General features: G+C 44.2%; 1 protein-coding gene across 2 annotated transcripts in view; it reads left to right on the plus strand.

The window, feature by feature from the left end:
• Positions 1 to 26923, plus strand: part of DGKZ (diacylglycerol kinase zeta) — a 57830-nt gene that overhangs the window by 26434 nt on the left and 4473 nt on the right. The window contains exons 15-29 of one of the 2 annotated variants that reach the window (XM_048484354.1): positions 713 to 775; positions 1006 to 1079; positions 1225 to 1336; positions 3376 to 3575; positions 4755 to 4855; positions 5581 to 5660; positions 6938 to 6982; positions 7268 to 7337; positions 15477 to 15517; positions 17553 to 17734; positions 18504 to 18535; positions 20637 to 20680; positions 22437 to 22557; positions 23658 to 23694; positions 24443 to 24542. In XM_048484354.1, coding sequence (XP_048340311.1) covers positions 713 to 775; positions 1006 to 1079; positions 1225 to 1336; positions 3376 to 3575; positions 4755 to 4855; positions 5581 to 5660; positions 6938 to 6982; positions 7268 to 7337; positions 15477 to 15517; positions 17553 to 17734; positions 18504 to 18535; positions 20637 to 20680; positions 22437 to 22557; positions 23658 to 23694; positions 24443 to 24542 — 1302 coding nt within the window. The remainder of the gene's footprint in view (positions 1 to 712; positions 776 to 1005; positions 1080 to 1224; positions 1337 to 3375; positions 3576 to 4754; positions 4856 to 5580; positions 5661 to 6937; positions 6983 to 7267; positions 7338 to 15476; positions 15518 to 17552; positions 17735 to 18503; positions 18536 to 20636; positions 20681 to 22436; positions 22558 to 23657; positions 23695 to 24442; positions 24543 to 26923) is intronic. The other variant, XM_048484356.1, reaches the window with a different exon arrangement.

Below are 26923 nucleotides of genomic sequence, written 5' to 3' on the forward strand. Positions count from 1 at the left end.
TTCATTAGGTTATCCAACTGGAAATTGTTCTGTCAGTCAGGTGGTCATCTGGTGTCAGCTAGCCTGAGCATTTTACATTGTGACTCCCACACTGTGGAATGAACTCCCAGAAGAGGTGAGGGAAGCCTTCTAATTGGTGATCCTTAGAGGCGCTGCAAGACTTTCAGAGATTTTGATCAGCTCCACAGATGATTATAAAACGTTGCTTTGGCAGCAGCTGCCACCACAACACAAAGCTCTTCACTGTGTGACTGAAATAAACTGTGGCCGCCATTTTGTGGCTGCACCCATTGTGCTGTGCCAGAATTCCAAAGATGCCCACAGGTTCAGAAAAATTGGAGAGCCTGTTGTAAAACTTTAGGGAGACTTTTCTAGTAGAGGTTAGACTTTAGCACATCTCTGGGATAGGAAAGAGTCAGAATCCATCTGCTTTTTCTCAGACTTCCATGTATGCCTATGTTTTGTTAATGCAAATTAACTTTTTAGGAAGCCATGGCTCAGGGGTAGAACATATCATTTTCATGTGGAAGGTCCCTGGTTCCCTCCTTGACATCTCCAGTTAGAAGCACTAGAGAGCAGATGAAGTCAACAGTTCTCTACCAGAAACCTTAGAGAGCCATTGCCAGTCAGAGTAGACAGATTTGTGGTCTGACTCTGTATGTTTCTTATAGTTAACTTCTGTGATCTAACCTAGTTTCTCTTCCGCTGGCAGACAGCTTTCTCCGACTTCCTCATGGGGAGCTCCAAAGACTTAGCAAAACACATCAAAGTGATGGTGAGTATGCACTGGGGTTTGTCAGCTTCTTGGAGGGCACAGGAAGGAAGAGGATACTGGCTGGGATGAGGGTGGGTGGGTGTTGGCAAGTATCCTTCCCGCAGTAACATGAAAGGCATTAAGAAGAATTTATCCCTGGGCTCCTTCAGAGAGATGTTTTTGTGGTTCATCGCCATTACAGTCAGTCCTGGTACTTGACTGGTTCCTCTTGTTTATTTATTTTTAATTAGTGTGATGGAACAGACTTGACCCCCAAGATCCAAGATCTGAAGCCCCAGTGCTTAGTCTTCCTGAACATTCCAAGGTGAGTAGCCTCTCTTAGAACCTAGAAAGTGATTCAGTATTTTTCTATCTCCCTCCTTCCCTGTCCCTCTTTGCTTGCCTGTGATTCAAGGAATGCTGCCATTTTATTTTCAACAGCCCTTTTCTTTCTTCATGTCTGTGTGAAGGTACTGTGCAGGCACTATGCCTTGGGGCAACCCCGGGGAACACCATGACTTTGAGCCACAGCGCCATGACGACGGTTGTCTTGAGGTCATTGGCTTCACCATGGCATCCCTGGTAAGTTGGTGTTGTCCCCAGTGGCTTGTGAATAGAGTGTGAGCAATAGCCCTCATTTTTCATAAAGGCTCATCTCTTACCTCCCTCTGTACTGTCTGGAAGAAGAAGAGTTAGTTTTTATACTTCACTTTTCTCTACTGTAAGAAGTCTCAAGTCAGCTTACAAGCACTTCCCCGACTTCCTCCCCCCCCCCCCATACACACACACAACAGGCACCTTGTGAGGTAGGTGAAACTGAGTTCTGAGAGAACTGTGATTAGCCCAGGATCACCCGGCAGGGGAATCAAACTTGGTTCTTCAGATTAGAGTCCACCATTCTTAATCACAACACCATGCTGGCATGGAGAGACCATGGCAACAGTTGCCTGGAGCAACAGGGAATCCTGCCCTCTGGAACACTTCACAACACTTAAAAAAAACCCAACTAGATGTTCAGCAAGCCTAATGAAGGATTTTAGCAACTTCTATGAAACAACCTGTTCAACATTTGTTAGCTTGCCTGTAGGTTCCATCAGTTGTAACCATTATGTGTTCTGTTTCTATAGCTGCTGGTTCGAGTCCCTAGTGAGCTCCTTGCACGTATGTCAGTGCTATAATACATGCTTTGCATGAACAAGGTCCCTGTTTCAATCCCCAGTATTTTCAGCTAAAGGATCTTGGGTTTCAGGACTAGAAAATCACTATTGGAAGTGGTTCTGGTGGGTTTTCTGGGCTGTGTGGCCGTGGTCTGGTAGATCTTGTTTCGCCTGCATCTGTGGCTGGCATCTTCAGAGGTATATCACAGAGAGGAGTCTGTTACACACTGTGTCTAGTGAGACTTCTAGTGAGAAGTCTGTGTAACAAGACCACTGCCACACAACCCGGAAAACCCATCACAACCCGTTGAATCCGGCCGTGAAAGCCTTCGACAGTACTATTGGAACTGTCTGTTCTCTTCTGCTGATGTGGCTGGTTATCCTGGACAGGGATGGATACACCTCAGTCTCTGGTCTCAGCTGTGACCATTCCGCCATGAGTGACCCTGCTAGGAGTTCAGTCACCTGACAAAGTGTAAACTCCTTAAGATATTGCTCTCAGTTTCACTGACCGGACACAAACCCCCTCAATGTGTGCATCCAAGTGGGGAAAAACATCTTGGGTATCAGGACTGGGAAATACTCTCTTTTTTAATTTAGAGAGAACCACAGCCTTTCAAAGGAGACTATACCTGAACAGATAGATTGGTTCTAGTTCAGGGTACATGAGCCACCTAGAGATCCTTGATCAGAATTGATAAAACTCTAGAATTGATAAAACATTAATGGCCTAATTTTGGATTGATGTGAGGAACAGAAGAAAAGCAGGGAGTTTAACTCTTCTTCACCTAGCAGTTTTGCTAACTGAAACCACCCCCACCCGCGGCACGCTAGTATTAACCCCCACAAAATAAAAAGCTGGGCAGCCTGGTTCCCCCTCCCCTTTTAAGAATAGTGCGTGGATGGGGGATCTGTTTTGTTTGTATTTGTATTTTGATTTATACCCCGCCCCATTCCCGCAGGGCTCAGCGTGGCTAACAACATAACAAAACAATATACATTAAAACAGAGTAAACATGAATAGAATACATGAAAATAAAAAATAAACAAACAAATCCTGATGGCAACTTAAACACATCAAGCCTAACAATTTGCCAGTAACAATGGCACTACATTGGGGGTGTAGTGTGACTTCTATTCATGTTTCTGATCATATTTTGATGGATTTCCCTAGTGCCTTGTCTGCCTTGACTCTCATTGTGATTCAGTTTCATATGTAAGTGGGGGTGGGAGGCACCATGGACCAGGGCTTGCGTTCCTCTGTGCCACTCTGCACTGAGATGTGTTCCATTGGTGCAGAGGTCAGGAAGTACAACTGCCCTGCATATCTTTGGGTTTATTCTCCTTGCGTGACCAAACAAAGGTAAGTTTGGTTCCCAAGTGCAGTTCAGGTGTGATGTGTCCTGTTGATGTTTGCTGTCATCATGGTCTTGCCCTTTTACACTCTTATTCTTTTCTCTGCAGGCAGCATTGCAGGTGGGCGGCCACGGAGAGCGGTTGCACCAGTGCCGGGAGGTGGTGCTCACCACATTCAAGGCAATTCCCATGCAAGTGGACGGAGAGCCCTGTAAGCTGGGGCCCTCCTGCATTCGCATTTCCCTGCGCAACCAGGCCAACATGGTGCAGAAGACCAAGAGGCGCAACTCTATGCCCCCACTTAACGAGTACGTTCTGTCTTCCATGGAGGCTTCCCAAGGGCTTTGGAGCAAGGTGGCAACCCCAGTTAACATGTTGCATTGTGACGAGCCATCGTTCTGCCAGCTTTGCCACTTTGTGATCCTTTAACAAGTGCATATCTGTTAACTCAATTCTGAAGGTTCAGCTTACTTGGATTTGTGTCTTGTTACATCCCAAAAGTTCAGGATGAATTTACAATGGTTCTAAAACCATCCAAAACCAAACTCCAATGCTATACAATGTATGAAACAGAACATAAAACCTTGTGGAGTACAACCGAATTAGAATATCTACTAATAGCATAAACATTTCTTCCTCTTTTTCCACTATGCACATATAAACACAGCTTTCTGTTTTTTTAAATTGTTCAGTGTTCTCTGAGGTCTAAACAGATGGATGAAGAGTGGAGGGAGGGAGCAGGCAGTCACAGAGGAAGCCCAGTTCCACCATTGCCCTCTTTAAAAAATAATAAAAAATGAAAAGAGGGTTTCCCCAGAGAGTCTTAAACGTTGATAGTACAATACAAGATAATCAGCTTCCTGTTCTGTAATAACTGGGTGGGATGAGAAGCTGGGTTAGTAATATGCTGCCAAGCATGGGGATATTTGGAGAGTACTCATATTTTTCCCTGGCACTCATACCCATCTAGGCAACCATATGCTGCTTAAATCTGAACATCGTTATTCTCCCACCTTGCCTTTTATTTAGTGTTTTAGTAGTGTTGATCTCCCCATCTTCCTTTCTGTGCCATTGCCACGCCTACTCAGGCCTCTGTCCACATTACTAAGTGAAATACAGTGGTGGGAGAAATGCAGGGGGACCACAGCCAGAGATGCAGTTTGGACATGGGCGATATCCTGGGCCAGTTGCGTCTCAGTTTTTCCCCCAGACCGTTGTTGCAGTGTGCCCACTTTAATAGTAAAGCACTGGTGACAATGTCTTTGCAGATTTGTCCTTAGCAAACCATAGCATGGTGTCCTCAGCTGTTGGTTTTTGTTTTTCAGTTCTTGTCCAAGACCTCATAGCTATTAGGTCTTGATGGAGCATTTCTTGTTGCCTTCTGAGATTTCATCAGCTCAGTCCTCCCCACCCAAAATAGCCTCATAGTACCTTTTTAGTGGGCCAATCTAATTACCTGCCTCTCTTTCTTCCTGCTGTGTATACAGGCAGAACCCAGTCCCAGAGCGGCTACGAATCCGTGTCAGCCGAATTGGCATGCGTGACTACGAGGCACTCCACTATGACAAAGAGAAGCTCAAGGAAGCCTGTGAGTAGTTGGATGGCCAGGCCCTGCTTGGAAAAGGGGGTAAGGTGGCCTGCTGGAGCAGGTATTAAAACCACTCCACTCTTGACCAGCTGCCAACTTTTAAGAGACTACTGGAATGTAAAAACAACAGAGAGGTTTGTGTAACCATAGAAACTAAATCACTTACGGTTGCATTTGTGATCAAGCGTCTGCTTTGAATTGTATTTAGATGTACTAAAAACAACACAGTAGGGTCTTTTCATAGATTCTGTACCATTTCATAATGCACATAGTAGTTTTTTAAAGAGCTCTCATATTGAGTGATTGACTCCTCAGAAGAGAAGGCTTCTGATCTAGCCCTTCTACCTATTCCGTGTTCCATCCTTGCTCTTAGAAGCACAAAGTGGTATAATACCCTCTCAACAACTTTATGGTTAGGCGGAATACCTGACCCAAGTTCACACACTCAATCATGGCTGAGTGGGGATTTGAATCTTCTCTCTCCGGTCCGAGCCTGGTGGTCTAATCACTACATCAGGCTGACATGTTAAGTTCTGAATGTACAGATTTGGCTGAGGATGCACTATCAAGCAAGCACTTGTGAGTTGTGTGTTATGAGGTTACAATGCTTGTCACCTGCATGGTGGCATATCTGAATTGCTCGCGTAAAACTTGTCTGTCTAGGTTGTCAAGAATGCAATTAGCAGGCAGAAGGATGTTTCCTAACAGGTGTTTTCATTTTTCAGCTGTGCCTTTGGGAATTATTGTCATGCCTGGGGATAGTGACTTGGAGATGTGCCGAACTCACATTGAGAGGCTACAAGAGGTGAGATACAAGCATAATTCTTTGAAGAAGTAGCATTCTCATGTTGGCAGAGGTATTCTTTTTGGGTCAGCAGCAATTGTAATGGGCAAAGATGCCTCTGGAATAATCAGTGCCATTTTAGTATCTGGAATTTTGTGTGTCTCCTCATGAATTTTAACTATTGTTGGAATAGTACTGGCAGTTTCTGCTCCCAGCTCACATTTCAATGTACAAAGCAACAAGAAATTGTTTAGTTACTTCTCATTGGGTTCAATGAGGCTTGACCTTCCCTTCTGTCCTATGTAATCAAGGGACTGAAGAAGAGCCCCAGCTGTCTCCCTCTTAAGCAGAACCCATGACCAAAGCCAGGACTAGTAGACCCGAATATGGTACATGCTGTGGTATGGGCAGAAGGGAAACAGAGGCTGGTCCTGGCATAATGAAGAGAGGAAAATGTGGGGAGGGGAGGAGTACAGGCTTATTCCTTTAAATGCGCAAAGAAGTGTACATTGCAGATGTTAAACTTAAGCTCTGTATATAGTAAATGTTTTATTGGCTCATTCCCCAGACTTAGAGAGTATTTAAATCAGCAAGGACTTTGTATATTTTATTTGTATGGGATTTCTGTCCTGTTCCCCTCTGAAGGCTCTGCTGGGCTGTTTCTGTTCTGCCAGTTTTGTACAAATGGAAAACACAATTGTTTTTAGGTGAAAAGTTCTGATAGGTTTCTGCTTTAGCTCAAGAAAGAATGCATGAGGATGGCCACTGTGCAGTACTTGCATAGTGCTAGCAAGGGAGTTAACTGGGTGGGCTGTCTGTCTATTGGCCACTCTCCCTCCCGTAGCCTTTTCGATTCACTCTTTGTTTAGTACTTGGTATCAGCCAGGTAAAGAAGCACTGAATATGCATACTGTTAGGTGTGGAAGAACCCAGAGTCCTTCAAGTTTTGTTTTGATAGTAAAACAAATTATAAGTAACTATTAATAAAATATTTGTGTTCAGGAAGGGAAGTGTAACTTGAAGTATCTTGTAAAACCGGAAATATTGGGTTGGAGTTGCTCATGGAATCATAGCACAAAATTTCACTTTCTTTCCCCCACCTTCAAATCTTTTCACTATACTTGAGACTCATTTGCCTGCAGAAGTTTGTAGAATCATTTATTGGATTGCATAAACTACTACTGGGTGTAGAGGAACTACCTATCCAAAATGTGTGAGGCACATGGCAAATTCTCCCACAAGGTAGAGATGCAAGCACATCAATTGTGGTGATAACCCAGCCTCTTCCCTTTCCACAGGATTTCCCTTCACACCCTTCCACTGCTCAAAGCCTGTTCCTCCAGGTGTGTATATTCTGTCTCTCACCTTGGCTGGAATCACCTTTTCTCTTTGTCGTGCATGATGTGCCAGCCATCGATACCTGTGAAGTTCAGTGCCTCTTTTTTCGAGACATCGTTGTGTGCTGTAGCCCTCCACCTAACTTATTTCTATTCTGTTGCCAATACATTTGTATAGCTGGTCTGCCTGAGCTTTCTAATGCTGGATCAAGTCATAAGAGATTTGTGAAAGAGGAGTGTGGGTAGAAGAGGACTTGAGAGGTCTGATTCCTGTTTCTTCTTTTGATGCAGGAAGGGGATGGAGCCAAACCAAAGACAATGTCATGCCAGAAGCTGTCCCCCAAGTGGTGTTTCTTGGACTGTGAGTACATATGGAAATGTATATGTGCATGTAGAGGATATGTGTATCTAGAGGTTAATCAACAGTCAGGAGCTGATGAATCAAAGTTTCCATTGACTAATGTTACCATCTTGGGGAATTTCACTGCCAGTGACGTGGGCCCTGTCATGGGCAATGATTCCTTAATCATAGTGTAGTGTAGAACCCAAATGTAAACTGGATGCCACCTTTTGAAATGTCAGGTGTCCCCTGTTGCCTTCTATTTCCATTCTTTAGCCAGGAATGAATTTGACAGCTTGGGGAAGGGGTAATGCCTGATCTCACCTTCTCACTAAAGTATCTCCTGTGCCTAGATACTGTGGAATGGGAACCTTGTCACAAGGGAATGTCTTGGCCTAGAAATCCAGCAAAAGTGAAATATTTCAAAATTGTCTCCATCCATACCCAGTTGCTGGTGGGCAAATTTATCTTAGTTCAATTCTGAAATAGATCGGCCACTCTGTCTTCATGAACAAAAAGAAAGATGTGTTGGCAGAAGAGTTTACAGCAGTGTATTCTGCTTAATAAGTTTTCATGCATTTTTAATAGTAAACTACTAAGGTAGGGAGAACTTCCAGGTTACGGAAGAATGTGTTATGTAGGCTAGTAAGGAGCTGAGTGCAAAATCATGCCTAACCCTGAAAAAATAAAAGTTTCTAATTTCTGTATTTATAATATCCACAGGAGCACAGAAACTTCAAATACTGGCATACTGCCCAAAATGTGTATGGGCCCACAGACAAACTATAAACATGAAGTTCCAATGTCCATTCATTATTAGTGGATCAAATAGTACAGGGCCTTTGATACAGTTCTTTCCTAACAATAGTTGGCAGATTATTGGGGCTTGTTATTTTAGGAACACAGAGGTTCCAGGATGATGGTGGTGGTGGTGGTGGTGAGGAAACCACCACATACTGCCTCAGTTCTCCACTCCAATTTCAAGCATGATGGAGCAGAATTTAGGCCAACTACAGCACATTCTGCCTTCTCCCAACAGGAGACATGGCTGTATGTACAGAGTTTTGGCACCACAAAGTTTCCTTTTTCTATTTCTTCACATCAGGCCAATCTTCCAGCTAAAAGATAACTCCCATTTTTCTCCAGCAGGTGGCTATCTCGGAGAAGGAATGAGGAAAATGTGGCAGTTTTTGCCCAACCTTCCAGATCCAGCATTAGCTTCTAAGACCAATGAATATGTTGCATTTAGAGTTACCTTTTGTAGATCCAGTTCAGATATAGATTTTGCACTGGGCTGTATTATGAGAAAAGGAAGTGCATCTGGTTGCCCCCTCCCACCCGCCCCATTGCTGAGCCTGACTCAACCTGCTGTGTTTTTGCAAGAATCCTCCCTTCCCCCACCCCATGCTCAGTAGGGCAGCAGAGACTTATTTACAAACACAGCTTTGTTCAAGCTCCTTTCTCAGACCCTCTGCCCCCACTTTCTCCCCTTCCCAGCTGAGGAGCCAATGTTGCTGTGCTCCGGACTGCACATTTTGCTTTTACTAGCACATTTTTGCTGATTTTTATGTTTGGTTTGAACAAGACTGAGGGGGGCTCTCCCACACAGAGAGACAATAGAGGCTTTTGTGCCCTTGTGGCAGTGCAGGAATGAGTTCCCAAACACACAGGGAGCACTAGCTGGGCCTATTGGGCTGCAGTGAGTCTGAAAACCAGGAAAACCTCCTTCCACCAAGGTCATAGCAAGCACCAGCACAAAAGCCCAAGAGGCCCAATGGGTGGCGAGTGCACCTGTTCCCATGGAATTTAATAGCAACTCTGAGAAAACCCAGAAAGTAAGCAGGCTTCAAGGTGTGGAGATAGGTGGGAGAAATTGTATTCCAAGAATCTTTCATGCTGGCTTAAGAATTGTCTCCATCTTTGCTTCACACTTTTCTTCTCACCTTGTTGACTTCTCTTACTCTCCTGCTCACAAATTTCTGATATTTTCATGATATTTTTTGGGTTGTATAGCACCATGTCCTTATTGTAAAGAAGGGCGGGGGGCAGAAGTGGAGCTGACTGTTTTGTGGATGATGGTTCTGGTTTCCTGCTGAGGTGAAACACGCTCTTGTGCATACCGCATATGAAGGCCTTGTTCCCAGATATTACTGCAGCAGATTATTTTCTCCTTCTTGCCAGTTTCCCAGCAGTGTGTTCCAAATTGAAGAAAATGTGTTGATGAAAAAAAGCTTGAGTGGCATTCAAGGGCAACGCAGGCTCATTAAAATGGTTGAATTACTGGCCTTCATCAACTGCTCTGTGGCCGTAAATCTCTTCTCGGGACAGGATAAACGAGGCTCTTTCACTCTTCTAATCTGCTCTGGCTTGTGTCATGGACACCCCTCCCTCCCCCCCACCATTACTTCTCTATTCCCAGGGAGAATTCCCAAGTCTTTGTAGGGCCCAGCCATAGCAACCTCAGCCTGGCCATACAGCCTCTTTGGCCTTATGAGAGATCACAGTAGATGAACTTTCATTAATGAAACACTTCACATGGGTGCAGTCTTCTGTCCCACTTACCATTCCACCTCTCTGGAGTTCTTCAATGTAGTTCATACATTGAAAGTGAGAGGATTATTGGTCCTGAATTCTTGCTTACTTTGTGCCCCCAGTATAAACTGTAAAGCAATTTACCTCAGTCTTCTGTATGACCTAGAAATTACTTTTAGCATGGTAGGAAAATACAGCTCCATTGTCAGAGGGAGGTCCAACGCAACAGAGCATTTTTATGTTGTTCTTAGGAGCTCACTAACTTGGTTAAAATGCAGAGGCAAATTGCAGAGAGTGAGCAGAGCATCAGGAATCCTGGGTTGCAGGTGCAAACCATAGTTTGCTAGTTTAGATATAAAGGCAAACTCTTGCTTACTCTGAACCCCAGAAGTAAGGTTATTAGATGTACATCAGAAGAAACGAAAGCACACAGGCCCTAGAATTCAGTAATCACAGCTTTCATGCATGTATGTGATCATGTGGAAACAATCCCATGTAAATCAGAAGTTATTCTCAGTGTATCAGTGGTGCTTTTTTGGAGCTAGTGAGATTGCAGTGAGATCCCATCCATGAAATTAATCTTCATGCAGTCACAGGTTATATATATAAGCCTGAGGTTGATCCTCTTCAGATAATTGTTCATTTGCCACCAGTTTAAACTGCCTGTTAAAGTGGTGTTCCATTCCTTTTGAAAATGATTGTGGGCTTTACCGATATAAGATGAAAAAGCCTAAAGGAACAAAATTGCCTGCCCTCACAACCAAATCAATTATGACTTTTGGAATAAGAGCAGTATCATTTTTTTCTCTTGAGATGAATATAGAAAGGAGCCTGAAATATCCTGTTCTGGCACTTCTATGGGCATTCAGGTGTCCTCCCTGGTATGCAGATATGGATCCAGACCCTGAAGAATAGGCCTGGAAACGTCCACATGGCTAGGGTTGTCAACCTCCAGATTGGGGGTAGAGATCTCCTGGAATTACAACTAATCCCCAAACAATATAAATTGTTTGTTTAAAACATTTATTCCATGTCTCCTGGAGAAAATGGCTGCTTTGGAAGTCGGATGGCTTGATGTTATATCCTACCAGAGTCCTTCCCCTCCCTAAACCCCATTCTCCTGGGCTGGCACACTCAAATATCCACGTGTTTTCAAACCTGTGGCTGGCAACCCTATACATGACTTGAAAGGATAATAAGGAGTAGGCCGAAACCAGCTGCTCCATCTGTTCCCATTTAGGTGATAAAACTGTGTGTTGGCTTTGCCACCTCAGTCCGAAGTAGAATTGACTGCTCCTGTGCATGTTAAACTAGTAGGTCAGGGGAAAGGGCTCTAGCTTAGACTTCGGCCCAGCATGTCAGTTTTCTATGTGCAGGATTTCAAAAAAATGAGGTGTATTAAGTCTTGTGAGCCCTCAGCTAGAATCTGAGATGAGTCAGGAGACATAAAACAGGGCCTTACTCCAAAGCGAACTAGACTTGGGATATCTTTGTCTCTCAAGACCATTTACATTACATTTTTGTTACTCTTTTCTCTTAAAAGCTAAAGAGTTGCAAACAACCATGAGGATATTCTTAGTAAATAGTTCAAATTCCAAGATACAGAAGTTAAGTTAAACAGGCAGTATACTTTTTAGGCACTGAGAGAAATTTTGTCAGTTTAATCAAAGGGCAGTATGCTGAAATGTATACAAAGCAAAACCATCAAAATACTGTAATAAAGTGATGTACAGATTGGGCTCAGAATCATTATCCCGAGGACCTCATTTTAAGACCTGAAAAAGGAAAGCTTATAGCTCTTCAGGCTGAAAGCATATTCTGTAAAGCATGTGGAGGAGGCTTTCCAGAAGGTCAATGTGTACTTTTTTATTTATATCACTCCGCTCCCTGGTCAGGAATTGAAGTGACTTGTTCACATCATTCTCCCTTCCTCCACCTTATCCTCATAACAGCCACCTTGTTAGGTAAATTGGGGCGAGAGATTGTAGTCGACCCAGAGTCACCTGGCAAGCTTCCATGGCCGAGTGACCCAGTTTTCCCAGGTGCTAATCTGACATTCTAACCACTAGACTAGACCAAGCCAGCCCTCAAACGTAGTTGATGGTGTATGCCCCATTTAGCTGTTTGCATTTCCTGTACTACCAACAGGAAGATTAAAATCTCAGCTGTTGATATAATTTGCATGAAAGCCAGTGTGGTGTAGTGGTTGGAGTGCTGGATTATAACCAAAAATACCCAGCTTCAAATCTCCACTAAAATGTTTATTTAGGGATTAACTGACCAAGAATATTCTTTATTATCAGTATGAGAATTTTAATATACCACCTAAATAAACTCTGGAAGTGTGAAGAATAGAATTAAAATGTTTCCCATATCTGTTAAAATGATAGCTGAAACAGTAGATTACGTAGATTAAGAGTGCAATCCAGATCCCGGAGGTGGCCAGGGATGGCACAGCTGCTGTTCGACCACCTCCAGAGGACTTTCAGGCCTTGTGGGGAGACAGAAGAAACAAAAAGCCTCTCTGGCTGCCCAAAAACCTTCCATAGGGGGTAAGGGAGTGAAAGTTCAGGACTGCTGCTAGCAGTCCTGGAGCAAAAGCGTGGTTGGAGCTGACTAATGTTGGCTCCACATCTGGGAATGCCCCTGGGATGCAAGTAATGCCAGTCAGGAGAGCAAACGTGGCAGCGCAAGCCTGCGCCACCTCCTATGGCCATTCAGCCTCATGCCCCCCCTCCCCCCAATCTGGATTGGGCTGCCTTCTACTGGTAAGTAAGTATGTTGCCATTACTGATGGCAAAACTCAAAAGGCTAACTGGTTCATCTAGCCTGCATCAACTGTTAGAAAATAGTTTGTATTTTCACATTTAAAAATGCATACATTTCCATGATAGTCTTCATACTTGGATCATTGTATTGGAAAGGGTCAAGAGATCCTATGCATGCAGTCCTGTAAACAAGCCATCCAACGGCACATCGGCACAGGAACATCTGCAAAGCAGATTTGAAGAGCTTTCCTCTGCTACTCTACATACAAAAGACTTATTTGCAATCCTAGCAGCATGGTAATTTTTACAAAATAAACTAAAAAAGCTTCAATTCCCATCTGTTCTGTCTGCTGCACTTGTATTACCACAGTGTGGTGATCACTACATCTCTGTTGCTGCGGAAATGGAGGACCTTTTCCAAATGATCTGTTTATAGCATACTAAATGAATTTGTTGCACAGGAACCAGAGATCTAAAAGATGCTAAAAGGTTTGGAATGCATGGCCTATGAGGAGAGACTTAGGAAGTTGTATGTTTCATTAAGAGGTGACATGATAGCCATGTTTAAATATTGGAAGGGAGGTCATTTTGAAGAGGGAGCAAGCTTGTTTTCTGCTGCTCCAGAGGTTAGGACACAGAGTATTGGATTCAAACTACAAGAAAAAAGATTCTACCAATACATTAAGAAAAACTTCCTGATGCTAAGGGCTGTTCAGCTGTGGAGTACACTGTCTTGGAGCGTGATAGATTCTCCTATTTTTCAGGTTTTTAAACAGAAGCTGGATGACCATCTGTCTCGGGTGCTTAGATTATGTGTTCCCGCATGGCAGGGGATTGGACTGGATGGTCCTTGTGGTCTTCAATTCTGTGATTCTATGTTCCTTGAGGAAAGAAGTTTTATTGAAGGGGTAGAGCATTTCTCAGAACTCAAGCTACTCAATTTCCCAAAAGTCAGTCCTGTCCCCCTCAACTAAATTCTTATGGCAAGTACATTGCAGAGTGCAGTCATGTGAGTGTAGCAGGCATCTAGGGCATGCCCGTATGTGGCACAGGGGACTTAAATGGTAAAGGCAACAGAAATCTGTGGTGCTTCTTGACAAGAGCAGGAGTGCCTGCAGATTCAGCGGTGAAATAGACTGGCCTGCTGTCCTGCCTGCTGGTCCAGTACAACACTGTTCTTTGCTTGATTGATTGGTAGACCTAAAAGCAAAAACCATGAGGGAGGGATTTTAGAGGCAGGAGAACAGCCATGTTGTTACAGTGACTGAGTTTCTCAGCCCCAGAATTAAGAGGGAGAAAACGAGGGCCTAAAACACCAAAGTCAGATATGGGAACTAACTTAACAGCATGCTTAGTGCTTCCATGGAAACAGAAAAATGGGGGCAGGGGCTGTGCTTCACAGGGTTCATGCCCTATGAGTGAATTTGTAAAACTGTTCTCTTAAATCAAATTAAAAAATTATAGATTATGCATGCACGCTCGGCTATAACTTGTAGTATGCTTTGAAATCTTCTGCTGCTGTTCTGTCATGTGTGCCCTTCCTTAGTTCAGTCCTTTGGAGATGCAAAATGGTCCCTTAGCATATTAATTATAGTTCCCTGTTTGTGATGGAGCCATTGTCATGAATCAGCCTTGCCTTTTCCTCTCCTTTTATTGGTTCTAGTAATCTGAATTACTGAATGTGGCTAATGGGCTGTACCTGAAGCAAGAAGTATCTATAGACTCCAGAGCCACATCAGAGTTTAAACCTACTTTGTTCCTGCACATTTGTGTGCCCCTTGCTCCTCCCTACTTTTCTCATGTGCAGGAACTGATCGAACAGTTCCCATCTTGTTCAAGTTCCAGTTCATTCAGATCTTCAAAAGCAGTACCCTCAAAGAACTAGAGTCTGTTTACACCGCACAAAATAGGATTCTAAATCTATTAAGATTTCAAACCTTGATTAGAGTCTCAGTTTATGTCGGGTAACAACTCCAATTCACAGAGGCTCCTACATTCCTGCATCACAGTGGGTTACAGTTTGATTAAACCATGAAGTGTTTGAGTTGAGTTCCATACTGCAGAGAAGGGGCATCAAGGAGTATATATGAACACAGCATGAACAAATTGTGTTTAGCCCTGTCATAGTTTAGTTATAGCTTACAGTGATATCAGAGGGCAGCCTGGGGGATTCTAAGCATGCCTTGACTTTCTCTATTTCTACTGTGCATCTGAATTTGAGGGTGATCTTAGTGATCCATCTTGCACGGTGGCTGTAAGTACTACAGAGGAAATGTTGATGGAACATTCTGAACGGTCCAAAACAGCGGTTCTCAAGCTGTGCTCCACAGAGCACATGCAGCATCTCCAAGTGCTCTGCAAAGAGATTGGAATAAATGTGACTAATCGTTTTGAGAAAACGGCATTACAATGTTCCACTATTTAATGATTTTCAGTGGGAAAAATTAAGTTTAGATCAAAATTTTAGCTATTTAGAATTTGAAAAAAATTTGCTATATGTACAATAAAAGAATAAAAACTTGAAAAATACAGTCAGATAAAAATAGTCAAAAATTGCATATGTGCCTTTGGCATAATGGCGAAGAATAGAATAGAATAGAATAGAATCTTTATTGGCCAAGTGTGATTGGACACACAAGGAATTTGTCTCCGGTGCATATGCTCTCAGTGTACATAAAAGAAAAATACATTTGTCAAGAATCATAAGGTACAACACTTAATGATTGTCATATAGTGATAGTGCTCCGTGACAAATTTCACTCCTGAAAAGTGCTCCATGACTCCAAAAGTTTGAGAATATCTGGTCTAAAACATTATCTAAATAGTAAATGTTACTTGTTACTCTCTTTCTGTCTTGCAGCAACTACAGCAGATCGTTTTTATAGAATAGACCGTGCACAGGTGAGCTCCAGTTTGCTTTCGGGGAAAGGCAAGGATGACTGGATGCCTAATGGAAATGCACAAATGCAAAACCTACACTTTGGGTTCCATTTCCTCTAGAATGTTCCAACCCTTGTGATTTTATTTGTTGAATAAAGCAATTTGGTCTCAAGGTCAAAGGTTTCTTGCAGCGAGAAAGTCCTAGACATTTTCTTGATGATCTTTTCTGTTTCATTTCGGATCCACACATGTGAAAGCAACATGTAGGGCACAGTGTCACTAAACATCTAGGGAAGAATATCTGGAAAATGTAGGAAGGTTTGTAAAGGATTCTTCATTTATTGGGGTTGTAGTAAGCGTGGTACTTTGTGTCTAGTGAAATCTCACATTTCTCTGCAGATATTGGGTTGGATCCAGCAGCAAATTTCCAGTTACAGAAGGGGGTGATTTTCACCAATTTCTGCCCACCATAAATCCCCAGTTTACCCCTTATATTGTTCTTGAGGGTTCCAGCTTCCTGGGACAGCATTTGGAGGAGTATTTCTCGCTTCTGTGGATGAGGGGAAAGCAAACAAACAAAAAATGTCCCATTCTGCTGGAGCAAACCCTTTTCTTCAGTGGAAATTACCATTAAATCTGAATCGTTTGTTTCTCAAGTCTTTCAAAATACTTCCTGAATCACAGCTGTAGGCTGAAGATCTGGAGGTCTGTTTTAAATGTAGTTAAAAACTCCAAATTCTGCACTGTAGGTAGAATAGGCATGATTATGTTTCTAATTGTTGTAACATTAAAAAATGTGCTCTTACACTTGGCAAAAGTACATCGTTATCTGCTAGTTTTATTTTGGAGCTAGGAAAGATTGGTTTGGTTCTTCTCTTGCTGAGTAAGAAGCCTGCGAGTGGGGACACAAGATCTCATATTAGCAGAGAAAATGGGATTGGTGGGCATGCAGAGTGGCAGTCCCTCTTCTCTTTGAAATCTGCACTGTGGCAGACACTCTGTTCTGCTACTCTGAGATAAGTAATATAGCTGTATGTACTTACCCCATCACCATCAGTGCTAAAATATTTCTTTTGTTAAATGAACCTTCATATTCTCTGGATTTTGTTCCAAGTGACTGGATTTCATGTTAGCATCCATACCACATCTTCCATGACAGTACAGAGTGTGTCCCTTAGTAAATTATGTCTAAACAGTGATCAGTGTGGTCAGTGGTTATACCGTTTATATACACTCAACAGCTTCAGATATGAATCCATGACTGCATTAGATCAGAAGCGTAGCTAGGTCAGAGTGTGCCCGGTGCACACTCTGGCTTTTTCACCCCACCCCACGCACCCACCCCCGGCCCCCCGTGGCGCCCCCCCCACGGCACCCCACCCCACCCCACTTACTTTTAGGAAAGGAGCAGGCTGAAGAAGCCTGCCTGCGTTGCCTGGGCCTGGTGGGAACTACATTTCCCAGGAGCCCCTGGGAAATGTAGTTCCCACCAGGCCCAGACAACGCAGGCAGGCTTCCCCTCTGGGATGTTCCATTCCTAAAAGTAAGTGTGGGGGTGCGCCGTGGAGGGGCGGAGGGCGCCGCGGGGGGATTTTTTCACCCCCCACGTGACTAGAATCAGTGCACCCGGTGTGTTGCGCACACCCCTCCCCCTGGTGGCTTCGCCACTACATTCGATGTCACAACAAGACAACATTAAGCTCCGATGTGCATGAGCCAAATCTGTTATCGTGCTGTCATCCATGCTTCCTTCCTTCCTGTCCCCTCCCTTCTTTGGCAGAGAGTGTTGGTAAGCTAACTCTGGCTATCTGTGGCAAACATGAGTTGACCAGAGTGAATTGTTGGCACGTGAGGCCTGAAAACTTTCAGTAAGGTTCCAGAAAGAACATTTCTAGACAGATGTCAAGGCTTTGCCTTTCTCTCACTTCCATCGCTTTAAAAAATGAATTAGTTAAAAAAACTAATGCCGGAGCGCATTCCTGTTTAGAAAATAAATAGCTACGTTGGACATGGTGTGTGAATCCTGTCTTTGAAGTGACTGATATATACTTTGCAGGAACATCTGAACTATGTGACGGAGATTTCTCAGGATGAGCTCTACGTGCTGGACCCAGAACTGGTTCTCACCCAGACAGTGGGCACATCTCCTGCCATGCCTGACCTTGTTGATGTGCCCTCAACACCCACAAGGGAACACCTTACTGTCCCAACTTCATCACCATCCACACCAGTCTCCAGGTGAGGCTGTCTGCTTGGGGCCTGGAGGTAAGAAAGGCCAGGCTAGCTTGTAGAAGGACCCAAGAAAGAGTAGAAAGCTAGCTTAGGAACAGGGGCATGGTGGAGGATAAGTTTAAATAAACAGGCACTGGCTACCCCTCATCCAAGGGCTCTGACTTGTTAGACAGGCTATCTTGTTTCACGATCAGATGGGATAGGAAATTTACTCAAAAGTGTGCAGTTGGTCAATCTGGTATTGCACAAAACCAGTGTTTTCCCCTGAGATTGTCTCTACTCTGGTCATTTCCTTCCCAACCCTGCCACAGGAGGCTTTAAAATAAAATTTTTATATCACTAAAATATTTATCAGTATAATGTTATGAGAAATACATGTACCAGGCTCTCTGAATTCCCAGATCTCATTCTTTTAAAAAAAATAGTCTCTAGCCACTTCTGTTGTGTAGATATAGAGGGAAAGGCATATCTTCACAATGGAAAGGGCTAGAGACTTACTTCCTTAAAAAATGCAAACTGGGAATTCAGAGAACCTGGTGCATATGGGCTCCTAGAATTTTATCCTCCCTGTCCCTCCCTTGGTGGTACTGCCTGCAGTACTGAATTAAGGAACTTGAAACTACCATATGGCTGCAAGTCCCCATGGTGATAACATTTTTGGTATAATGTGTAGCTTGGATATTAGAGACAAGTCACTGGGGCAAAAGTTTGAGCAGATGAAGAGAGCTACTTCAGCAAAGGTCTGACCTCTTCGTTTTGAATCTCTTATTTCCAGCTCAGAAATGGGGATCTGCCACCCCCTCAAAGGTAAGAGTCTTTCTGCTCCCAAGATGAGCTTTCAGTATATTTTCTCTAATCTCTCTTTTCAGGTAGCTCCTTGTCATTGTTCTATTTCATCTTCATGCCCTTTGATCTCATTCTTCTTACAGCCTGTGTGAAACATCCAGCCCACTCCAGCAGAGCCTCTGTACATGGCCTTGCATGATACCTCTGGGGACATCCTTACAGGCTGACCCTTAAATGATTTGGAATGTCTGTGTGATGTGTAATGAGATGGTGATGTGCCTTGAGTCCCAATGAGAATGCTGGATGTTAAGGGTTACATTAATTACGATAATTTCAGTTACTGTTGGAATAGTCTAGCCCAGGGGTAGGGAACCTGCGGCTCTCCAGATGTTCAGGAACTACAATTCCCATCAGCCCCTACCAGCATGGCCAATTGGCCATGCTGATAGAGGCTGATGGGAATTGTAGTTCCTGAACATCTGGAGAGCCGCAGGTTCCCTACCCCTGGTCTAGACTCTAGCTAAGCACAGACCTCTACGGCAGTTGAGATTTCTAGAACATCCATCATAACCTGGTGTATATTTTCCATCCCTGAATATACTCTAGGCTTCCATCTGATGATGCTACAGTTGACATCAAACTTTGCTGATATAATCTTGGAGGTAGAAAATGTAGTGCAGCGTCTTCAGTAAAATATATCCTCCTGTGTAAAGTGGGCTTACTACAATTGCATTTGCAGTACAATTGCTCATGAGGGGGAACCTTCAAAAGGAACAAGAATGCTTCAGCACAGTTTGATGGAAATCTTACCCTTGGCATGGAACAAGTTTCAGCTGCAAAGGCTGCAGGAGAGAGGCCATGGGCCAGGCTGGGGTTTTACAGTATGTTGGCATGCAATAGAATTACAACTTGAGTATCTTCATCTGTGTGAAACTGAACGATGTGGGGGCCCTGATGCCCAAGAAATTCCTTTGGAGGGGGAGGGGGAAGCAGCTGCAAGACTTGTCGAGCTGGGTGAAATCTGACATCTTTTGGCTTCACAAGCTATTTTTCCTCAGCTCATTTACAAGGTCTGCCAGGAAATATCATTATGGTGCAGGCTTAAGCTCCCACCTGCAGAGACTTGAGATGCATGGCTAAGGGTGGGGGCATGGCAAGTCTCTGCCAGGCAGCAGTGAAGGCTCCGGGAGGTGTGAGTGCAAGGTCAGGGGCCTCTGTTGGTTGAGCAAATGGAAAGTGTTTCCTGGCACTTGAACGGAGCTTAATTCCTGCAAGTGTGAGTGAGTCACTGACAGAGGCATCCCCAGCCTCCATTTCTTTGAGGACCTCTGCTTTCCATCTCCTCTGCTCACCCTTCTACTATATTTCCTCTTCACGCTGACTGTTCATTTCCATATGAGCTTGAAGTAATCTTTGCCAAACTCACCTCAGCTTTGTTTGAGAAGTCCTCTCTTCCTTCTCCTCACCATGTGCTCTGACTCCCTGCCCCCCACCCCCCATGGTTAATTCCATCATTCACCACCCAGGTCTTCTTCAGTCCATTCCATGTTTCTTGTTCCCACAGACTGAGGAATGGCATCAAAGGAAACAGGAAACCACATATTCGTAGTGAATTCAGGGATGGCTCATAGCAAAAACCACAAGTGTGCCTAGTTCATACACACACACACATGCTTTCTAAATGCAAAGAGACTGGCAATAAAAAAGCATATTGAAATGGAGCCACCTCCATACTCTGTAGGAGCTGGATTAATATGCATCATTCTGATTTCATGATAAATGTCCGAACTTGGTGTTGCACACGTTCTCCTTTCTTTCTCTCCCTTCTTCCAGCTTCCGAGCAGCTTGGATATTTGTGGTCAGTTTTGTGGCAGTACTCTACTGCCTCATTATGTCTGGACATTTTAATAGGCTGATGCAGAGGATGGAAATCTCTCTAGAGACCTAATGGACATCACTCGCTGGTTATTAACTAATCCATGTCCCTGCCCAGTGTGGTGGTCTGGCCCTCAGATGCTTTGTCTGCCTGACCAGAATCCTTGCGCTTGTGCACTTCTGTGCCTTATCTTAACCCTTTCTCCTGCTTGGTTTTGTAACCCTGATCTATGTCTCCTCCTTGCAGATGATGCTTTGATAGATGCTGCCACGAATAACGATTTCCTCAAGGTAATAGCTGCCACGTGCTACACCCCAAATGCAGAGTTGGGGAAGGAGTGGTGCCCTTTGTCACAGCATTGCGACCTTCCTGCCTCCCTCTAGTGTTGAATATGATGTCAACATTCCTTTTGTAACCCCTTGGCAATGCCGGCCAGCTTTTTAATATAAACCTTTATCTGCAGCCTTCATCTCCAAATGCCCCCCATGCACAGAATATCGGATTTCTTTAAAGTGTTGCCCCTCTTGTACCAGGTGGATTCCTTGTTAGGCTTACGAAAAGAAATCATCTATTGCAGTCAGGATGGTACAAAGGCATCTTAGCAGCTTCCATTGAATTGGGTTGAATTCTCCAGTCAGGCAGTCTAGACTGGGTGTGCATTAAGGGTTGTGTCTGCAGGTCCATAGCCTTTTGAATGCATCTTGACTGTAAATTTCATCTGCAAGATCTGCATTGTGCTATGCAGCCATCCCACATCTATCTTTACTGCAGTCAAGAATGATACTGGTACACAGCTATTGTGTGTGCACCATATTGCATCTGCTGAGAGAGAAGGGGGGGCATCCTGCTAAAGGTGGGAGCATGGCAATCCTACAATATAGATCAATGGTGGCGGACCTATGGCATGGGTGCCAGAGGTGGCACTCATAGCCCTCTCTGTGGGCATGCGCACATCTAGGCTGGCCTGGGCTGCCGGGCTCAATTATTACCATTAAACCTAAGACCTAGTTTTGGGAAAGCAGTGTAGGAAACCCTGTTAAGCACTGTTAAACCCACTGGTTTTCATGCCAAGAACTAAAGCGCAATCCTTTACCTGGGAGTAAGCTCAGTTGCTGGCAATGGGACTTGCTTCTGAGTAAACCCTCCTAGGGTCATGATTTACCCATTGGAAGAGTTGCACAGTTGCTTCAAAGCAAACCCATCGACTACCACCGAGCTTATTCCCGAGTAACGCATGCCTCGGAGCCAACCATTTTTTCTAAACTAAAACCTAAGTATTCAGGTTAAATTGCCATGTTGGCACTTTGCGATAAATAAGTGGGTTTTGGGTTGCAATTTGGGCACTCGGTCTCGAAAAGGTTCGCCATCACTGATATAGATTAATAACTGTAATGATCCCAGCTAGGAGAGGGTATATTGATGTTTTCTTCCTATACCTGTTCTAATGGAGCATAACTCCATTATGGTGAGTCTATACTGGGGGGTACCTAACCATGAGGTGATGAATCTCTCTATATTAGTTAAGTGTTCATAATAACTAACTTTATTTCATGAATTAGACAGAGATAGCCATCCCGTTTCTTTAATAGTGACTTTTTAGTGGTGGCATGTGCTTTTTATTGTAATAGGGTGCAATTAAACAGACAAACAAACAAGGAAGAATTGTAGTGATTTCTCATCTTGTGACGAGACTTTCTAGTCAACGTAAAAATAAAAATTCTCTGATCTTCTGAGCCTGTCTAGGAGTTATGTACCCATGTGAGCCTCCCTGATTCCTGAGATCTGCTAGGATGGCCAAGCTCCATATTGCTGTTCTGGAGAAGCATCTTCTGAAGGAACGCTGGACAGAATTCTCTCTGTTGTAGCCCTGGCTTTGTCAGACTTTCTCCATAGGGAGATCTAGTTTCGTCCAAAATTTCTATATTTTGAATAAGAAAATATTCCTGTCTGGTAAAGTCTTTTTTTTTAAATTTTCTTCTGCCTATATTATTGCCTTATCTTGCACTGTCCTGTCCTGTTTTTTTGTTTTGTTTTGTTTTTTGGTAGTTCAGAGAAGTACATCAGGCTGGAAGTAGCTTGATGGTGCGAGATCACACAGGCCAAACTGTCCTGCATCATGCAGTCAAATCCGGGAGCAAGGAAATTGTCAAATATATCATTGAAAATGGTAAGCAGGACCACAGACCATGCAGTTGCCATTGTTTTTGGTTCGTGGGAAACTGTTAGCATATGAGTGACACACTGAAGCAGTCTGACAAGCAGTGGAATTGATTCATTTCTTGGAATCTGAGCAAAGCCTCGAGGAGGGGCTGTGGCTCGGAGCATTTGCTTGGCCTGCAGAAGGCCCCGTTTTCATTCCTCCTGCATTGCCAGTTAAAAAGGATCAGGTAGTGGGCTGTGTGGAAGACCTCTGCCTGAGACCCTGGAGAGCTGCTGCCAGACTGAGTAGACCTCGTTGGACCACTGGTTTGTGTGCAAAGCTGATGTCCTTTCAGTCTCGGTTTTCTCTCTGATAATGGCATGCCCCATTGGCACTGGTTGAATGGGAATACTGGGCTGCATTGTCACACCACAAGTTCTGTTTATCTGTTTTGACCTCAACTGTATTTTAGCTGGGTGCATCAAGAAGCCCTAGGAAGTGAGGGAAAGGGTAGGGGTGTCAGGGAGAGTGTGTTCACACACATGGAAAATGGGGGCAAAAAGAGGATAGCCCAAGGGATTTTTTTTTAATTGGAGAAGAGACTCCGCTGCCAGTTGCTCAAGCAGAAACAAGAATGACTGATGCTGATACTACACACACGCACACACACTCATGTGTGCACCAGGGCTGTTTCTGTTTATCTCCATGGTTTTCTTTCTAGCGGTCATCTGAAGCTCCTCTCCTACTTCATGAGTAACTGGTCACTGGTGTCCCTTCTCCTCCACAAAAAGATTTTCTATTGTCCTCTCCCACCACTAAAACAGCTCAGTTGGCACTTGGCACCCTAAAAGAGCATTTTGGCTAATGCAGCGACTACTGTAATACTGCATCCTAGGTGTGGTGAGGCTACAATGTTTGATAACAGAGAGAAGCAGCAAGGGGACTGATGCTGCAGAAATATTTCACAAATAACTATGAACATTATGCAACCTCTTTATCTCTGTGAGCATTTATAGAAGTGACTGGGAAGAAAGTGTGTTTTTCACTCTGTTGGAATGAACCTGGAGGGGCCCATTATGGCAAATAGGCTGGCCTAGTTGACAGTTTTGTTTTGTCTTTGTCTGCAGCTCCTGCAGAAATCCTGGACGTGGCAGAAGAACAGAAGTAAGTTCCTTTCTAGTTCATGGTATTAATTACTAACGTATAACCCCACATTAATTACTAATGTAAAACCTCACCCACCCCCCACCCCAAAGACAGGTCTGGGTCCTTTTCTTCACATACACACACACACACCAAATTCCTCCTGTTCACACCCCCTCTCCCTGTGCTGACAACTCAGGCAACCTTCTTAGTGATGCAACTCTTCATTTGCATTAGGATGAGGAGGGAGGAGAGACATCTTACTCCTCATCAGTAGATAGGTTTGAAGAGGAGATTACCATGTATATTGCCCTAGTAGCAGAGACAGTCCCAAAAAAGGCAGCCAGCCTGTAGTCCATTGCAGCATACCAGATACCTGAGGGAGGCAAATGGCAGAGACAAGCTAGGCATAGGTGCTCTTATCCATCTCCCTTGCCTCAGGTCTCAGCTTGCTTCCTTTCCTTCCGTGCTCCCTACCTGGATTAGATAATTCAGCAGAGAGAAAATGGCTGGAGCTGAGATGTTGAAGAGAGCCACCTACAGTCTTTCTGTCTATGTTATGGCCAAGAGGTGCGGCTAAGTCTTGTGACCATCCTCAACTCGTGTTTTGGTCCCACTTTAAAAAATTTGTGTATTCACATATGGTACACTGTGGTGTGGACTGGCTTGGTCCTGGCCCAGCCCTTCTGTTAAGACTCACGTATGTACTACTGGCCCTTTGAAGCAGGCTAGACAGGATTGTGTGATGTTTTTAATCTGTTCCTTCCAGTGGTGAGACCAGTTTGCACCAGGCCGCAGCCCTTCGCCAGCGCACCATCTGCCATTACATTGTGGAGGCTGGGGCTTCACTGATGAAAACAGACCTGCAGGTAAATGTTTGCAATGAGAGGGGAAAAAACACTCGGTAGGTAAAGTGTTTCGTAATTGTACAACTTCAAATTGCACAGCTCCGTCTGCCCTGGGAAAAATTATCCTTGGAAATGAAAAATTAGAATGTCAGGGAGAGTGGTTGCGTTTGGGGGTTTTTTCTGACATTCTTGCTTTCTGTGTATAGGGAGATTTTTTTTGAGGGGAGCATGAAAATATTCATGTATTTGAGAAAGGCAAGATAAATTCAGCCCAAACAAAAAAAGTTTGCTGCTTGGTTATCCGTTTGCATGAAGAACCATTGGAAGTCAGTGATCTGAAAGAACTGTAGATGCTAACTCTAGCCTCAAAACTGCGGCAGGAAAGGCCCACAGTATGAAGCAGCAGCAGCTGTATCTTCTGGGTATGGATTACAGCATTTAACCTACCAGAAGAGTTAAATTAGCCTCTTCTGCTGTTTTTTTTCTCCTAAACCAGGGGCCAGAATGGCTTATTTCCCCTCTTCCCACTCCCAGAGGTCACTGCAGGGACAGCCTTTCTGCAGATTTTTTCTGCTCCCAGCTGCAGACTATCAAGCCTGCTAGATAGGAGGATGATCCAGCATTGAGTTTAGAAAGAGGGCATTTAAAATTGGCAACTCGTGTCAAAATTGCAACGTTGGGGTAGGTTTCTGTTTTTTTGCTGTGGATGAACTTGGGTAGGTAGAATGGGCTTTTTTTGTTTTGTTTTAGGGGAGCATGTAAATATTCAGTATGCTTGTGTTCATGCATGTATGTGTTCACATATACAACCCCCAAAAAGGACAGAAAGAAGGCTGTTCTTCAAAAATTGCCTTTAGTGTTAGAGAGTCTCATAATCTTTGAATACATGAGCTAAGACATAGTTAAGTGCCAGAATAGAGAGGACAAAGAAATTGGGGTCATCTTTTGATGCTAGCTCTTGGGAGCTTCTTGTAAATAACAATGGGGGGGGAGGGGTAAGGGACATGTACACAATGACCAACAAGATGCCAATAGTGCTGTCTTGGTGCCAGCTAGTTGTGCCCTGAGATTGAGCCCATGTACTCGGTCCATGAGATGCATCATGTTGTTTTTCCCAAAGGCTCCTGGAGTCTCTGAGTTTACCTGGCCAGTGTCAATGCTAATGATACTGGAAAAGCACTGGCACATTTCAGACAAGCAATAAAACCCTATGCCAGCTGCACTAAGATGTTTTACAGTCTAATCTTGGCAGTTCCTTGCTCCCCTAACCTTTAAGTCAGTAGTTCAGGCTAAAGCAAAAGAAACTGCGACTGGTCATGTGACAGCCAGGGCCCAGGTGAAAGCGGGAGGAGGGATTATGGACGTGGACAGCACCGTAAAGCCTACAGGCATTTCTGGATAGTACCGAATGTGAAGTAAGAGTGGCTGTTTCTCTACCTGTAGTCACAAGCCCCTGTCACCACCATTACCAAGAGGAAATCAGGGCTCTTGGCTTTGTGATCAGGATTCTTATTTCTGTGGCATTCGCTGGTTGGATCCTGCTCATACAAAGTGAACCATGCTGTTATAGAAGAGCATTTGACTCCTCTCTCACCAAATGGTAGTATGCTGCAGTAGCATAACTGAGGCATGGTTACTACTGCCCAGACAGAACCAGACTTCATAAAAATGTGGCTGGAGACTATCAGAAAATAGTTCTCAGTATGTGCATGTGTACCTCTTAGTGCTTATTTGAGACTGACATTTTGAATGTTCAGCGAGGGGAGCTGTTTGCAGAGGCCCTGGTGTGCACCTCTTGTATGTGAACCTGTGGCTCAGCTTTTTAGGTGGGTTTTACATGCCCTTTGCCTGTATCTTGATCTCACCATCCTTTTGGGAGGGGGGACAGTGGTACTGGTGCTTGTGCATGTGTGTGACAGAGCCTCTGTGTGCCTAGACCTTTGTACGCTCTCATTAAATATACCTGCCAATTGTCCTGGGGACTCGGGATCCCTTCCTGCCTCCTCGACATGACTGCCTTCTCCCTGCTAAGATTGCAGAGCCAGTGTGGGAGACTTGTCCCGTCCCATTTTCAATGGAGGCGGCAGAGAGCCAGGTTTCCTTGGCCTTTTCAGTCGTGAGTTTGTTCGGCACTATGGAGTGTGGGGGTAGTTAATGAGGGGGAGGGAAAAGTTGGGGGAGTGGGGGAGGGAGAAGGGGGAGAGACATGGCTGAAAGCTGTTAACAGATTTGCTTTTTATGGAGTGCAGGAGTTCATTAGTGGACGCAGTCCAGATGGCTGCAATAAGTTCGTGAAATGTGAGCCTCCTCGGGGATCAGGAGCGGGGATCAGGAGCGCTAGCTAGGCTGTGGGGGTGGGAGGTGGAGGGATGGTATTTCAGGGCACTCCCCAGACGCACACC

The sequence above is a fragment of the Sphaerodactylus townsendi genome, linkage group LG02 (genome assembly GCF_021028975.2).
Source record: "Sphaerodactylus townsendi isolate TG3544 linkage group LG02, MPM_Stown_v2.3, whole genome shotgun sequence".
Taxonomy (NCBI): Eukaryota; Metazoa; Chordata; class Lepidosauria; order Squamata; family Sphaerodactylidae; genus Sphaerodactylus; species Sphaerodactylus townsendi.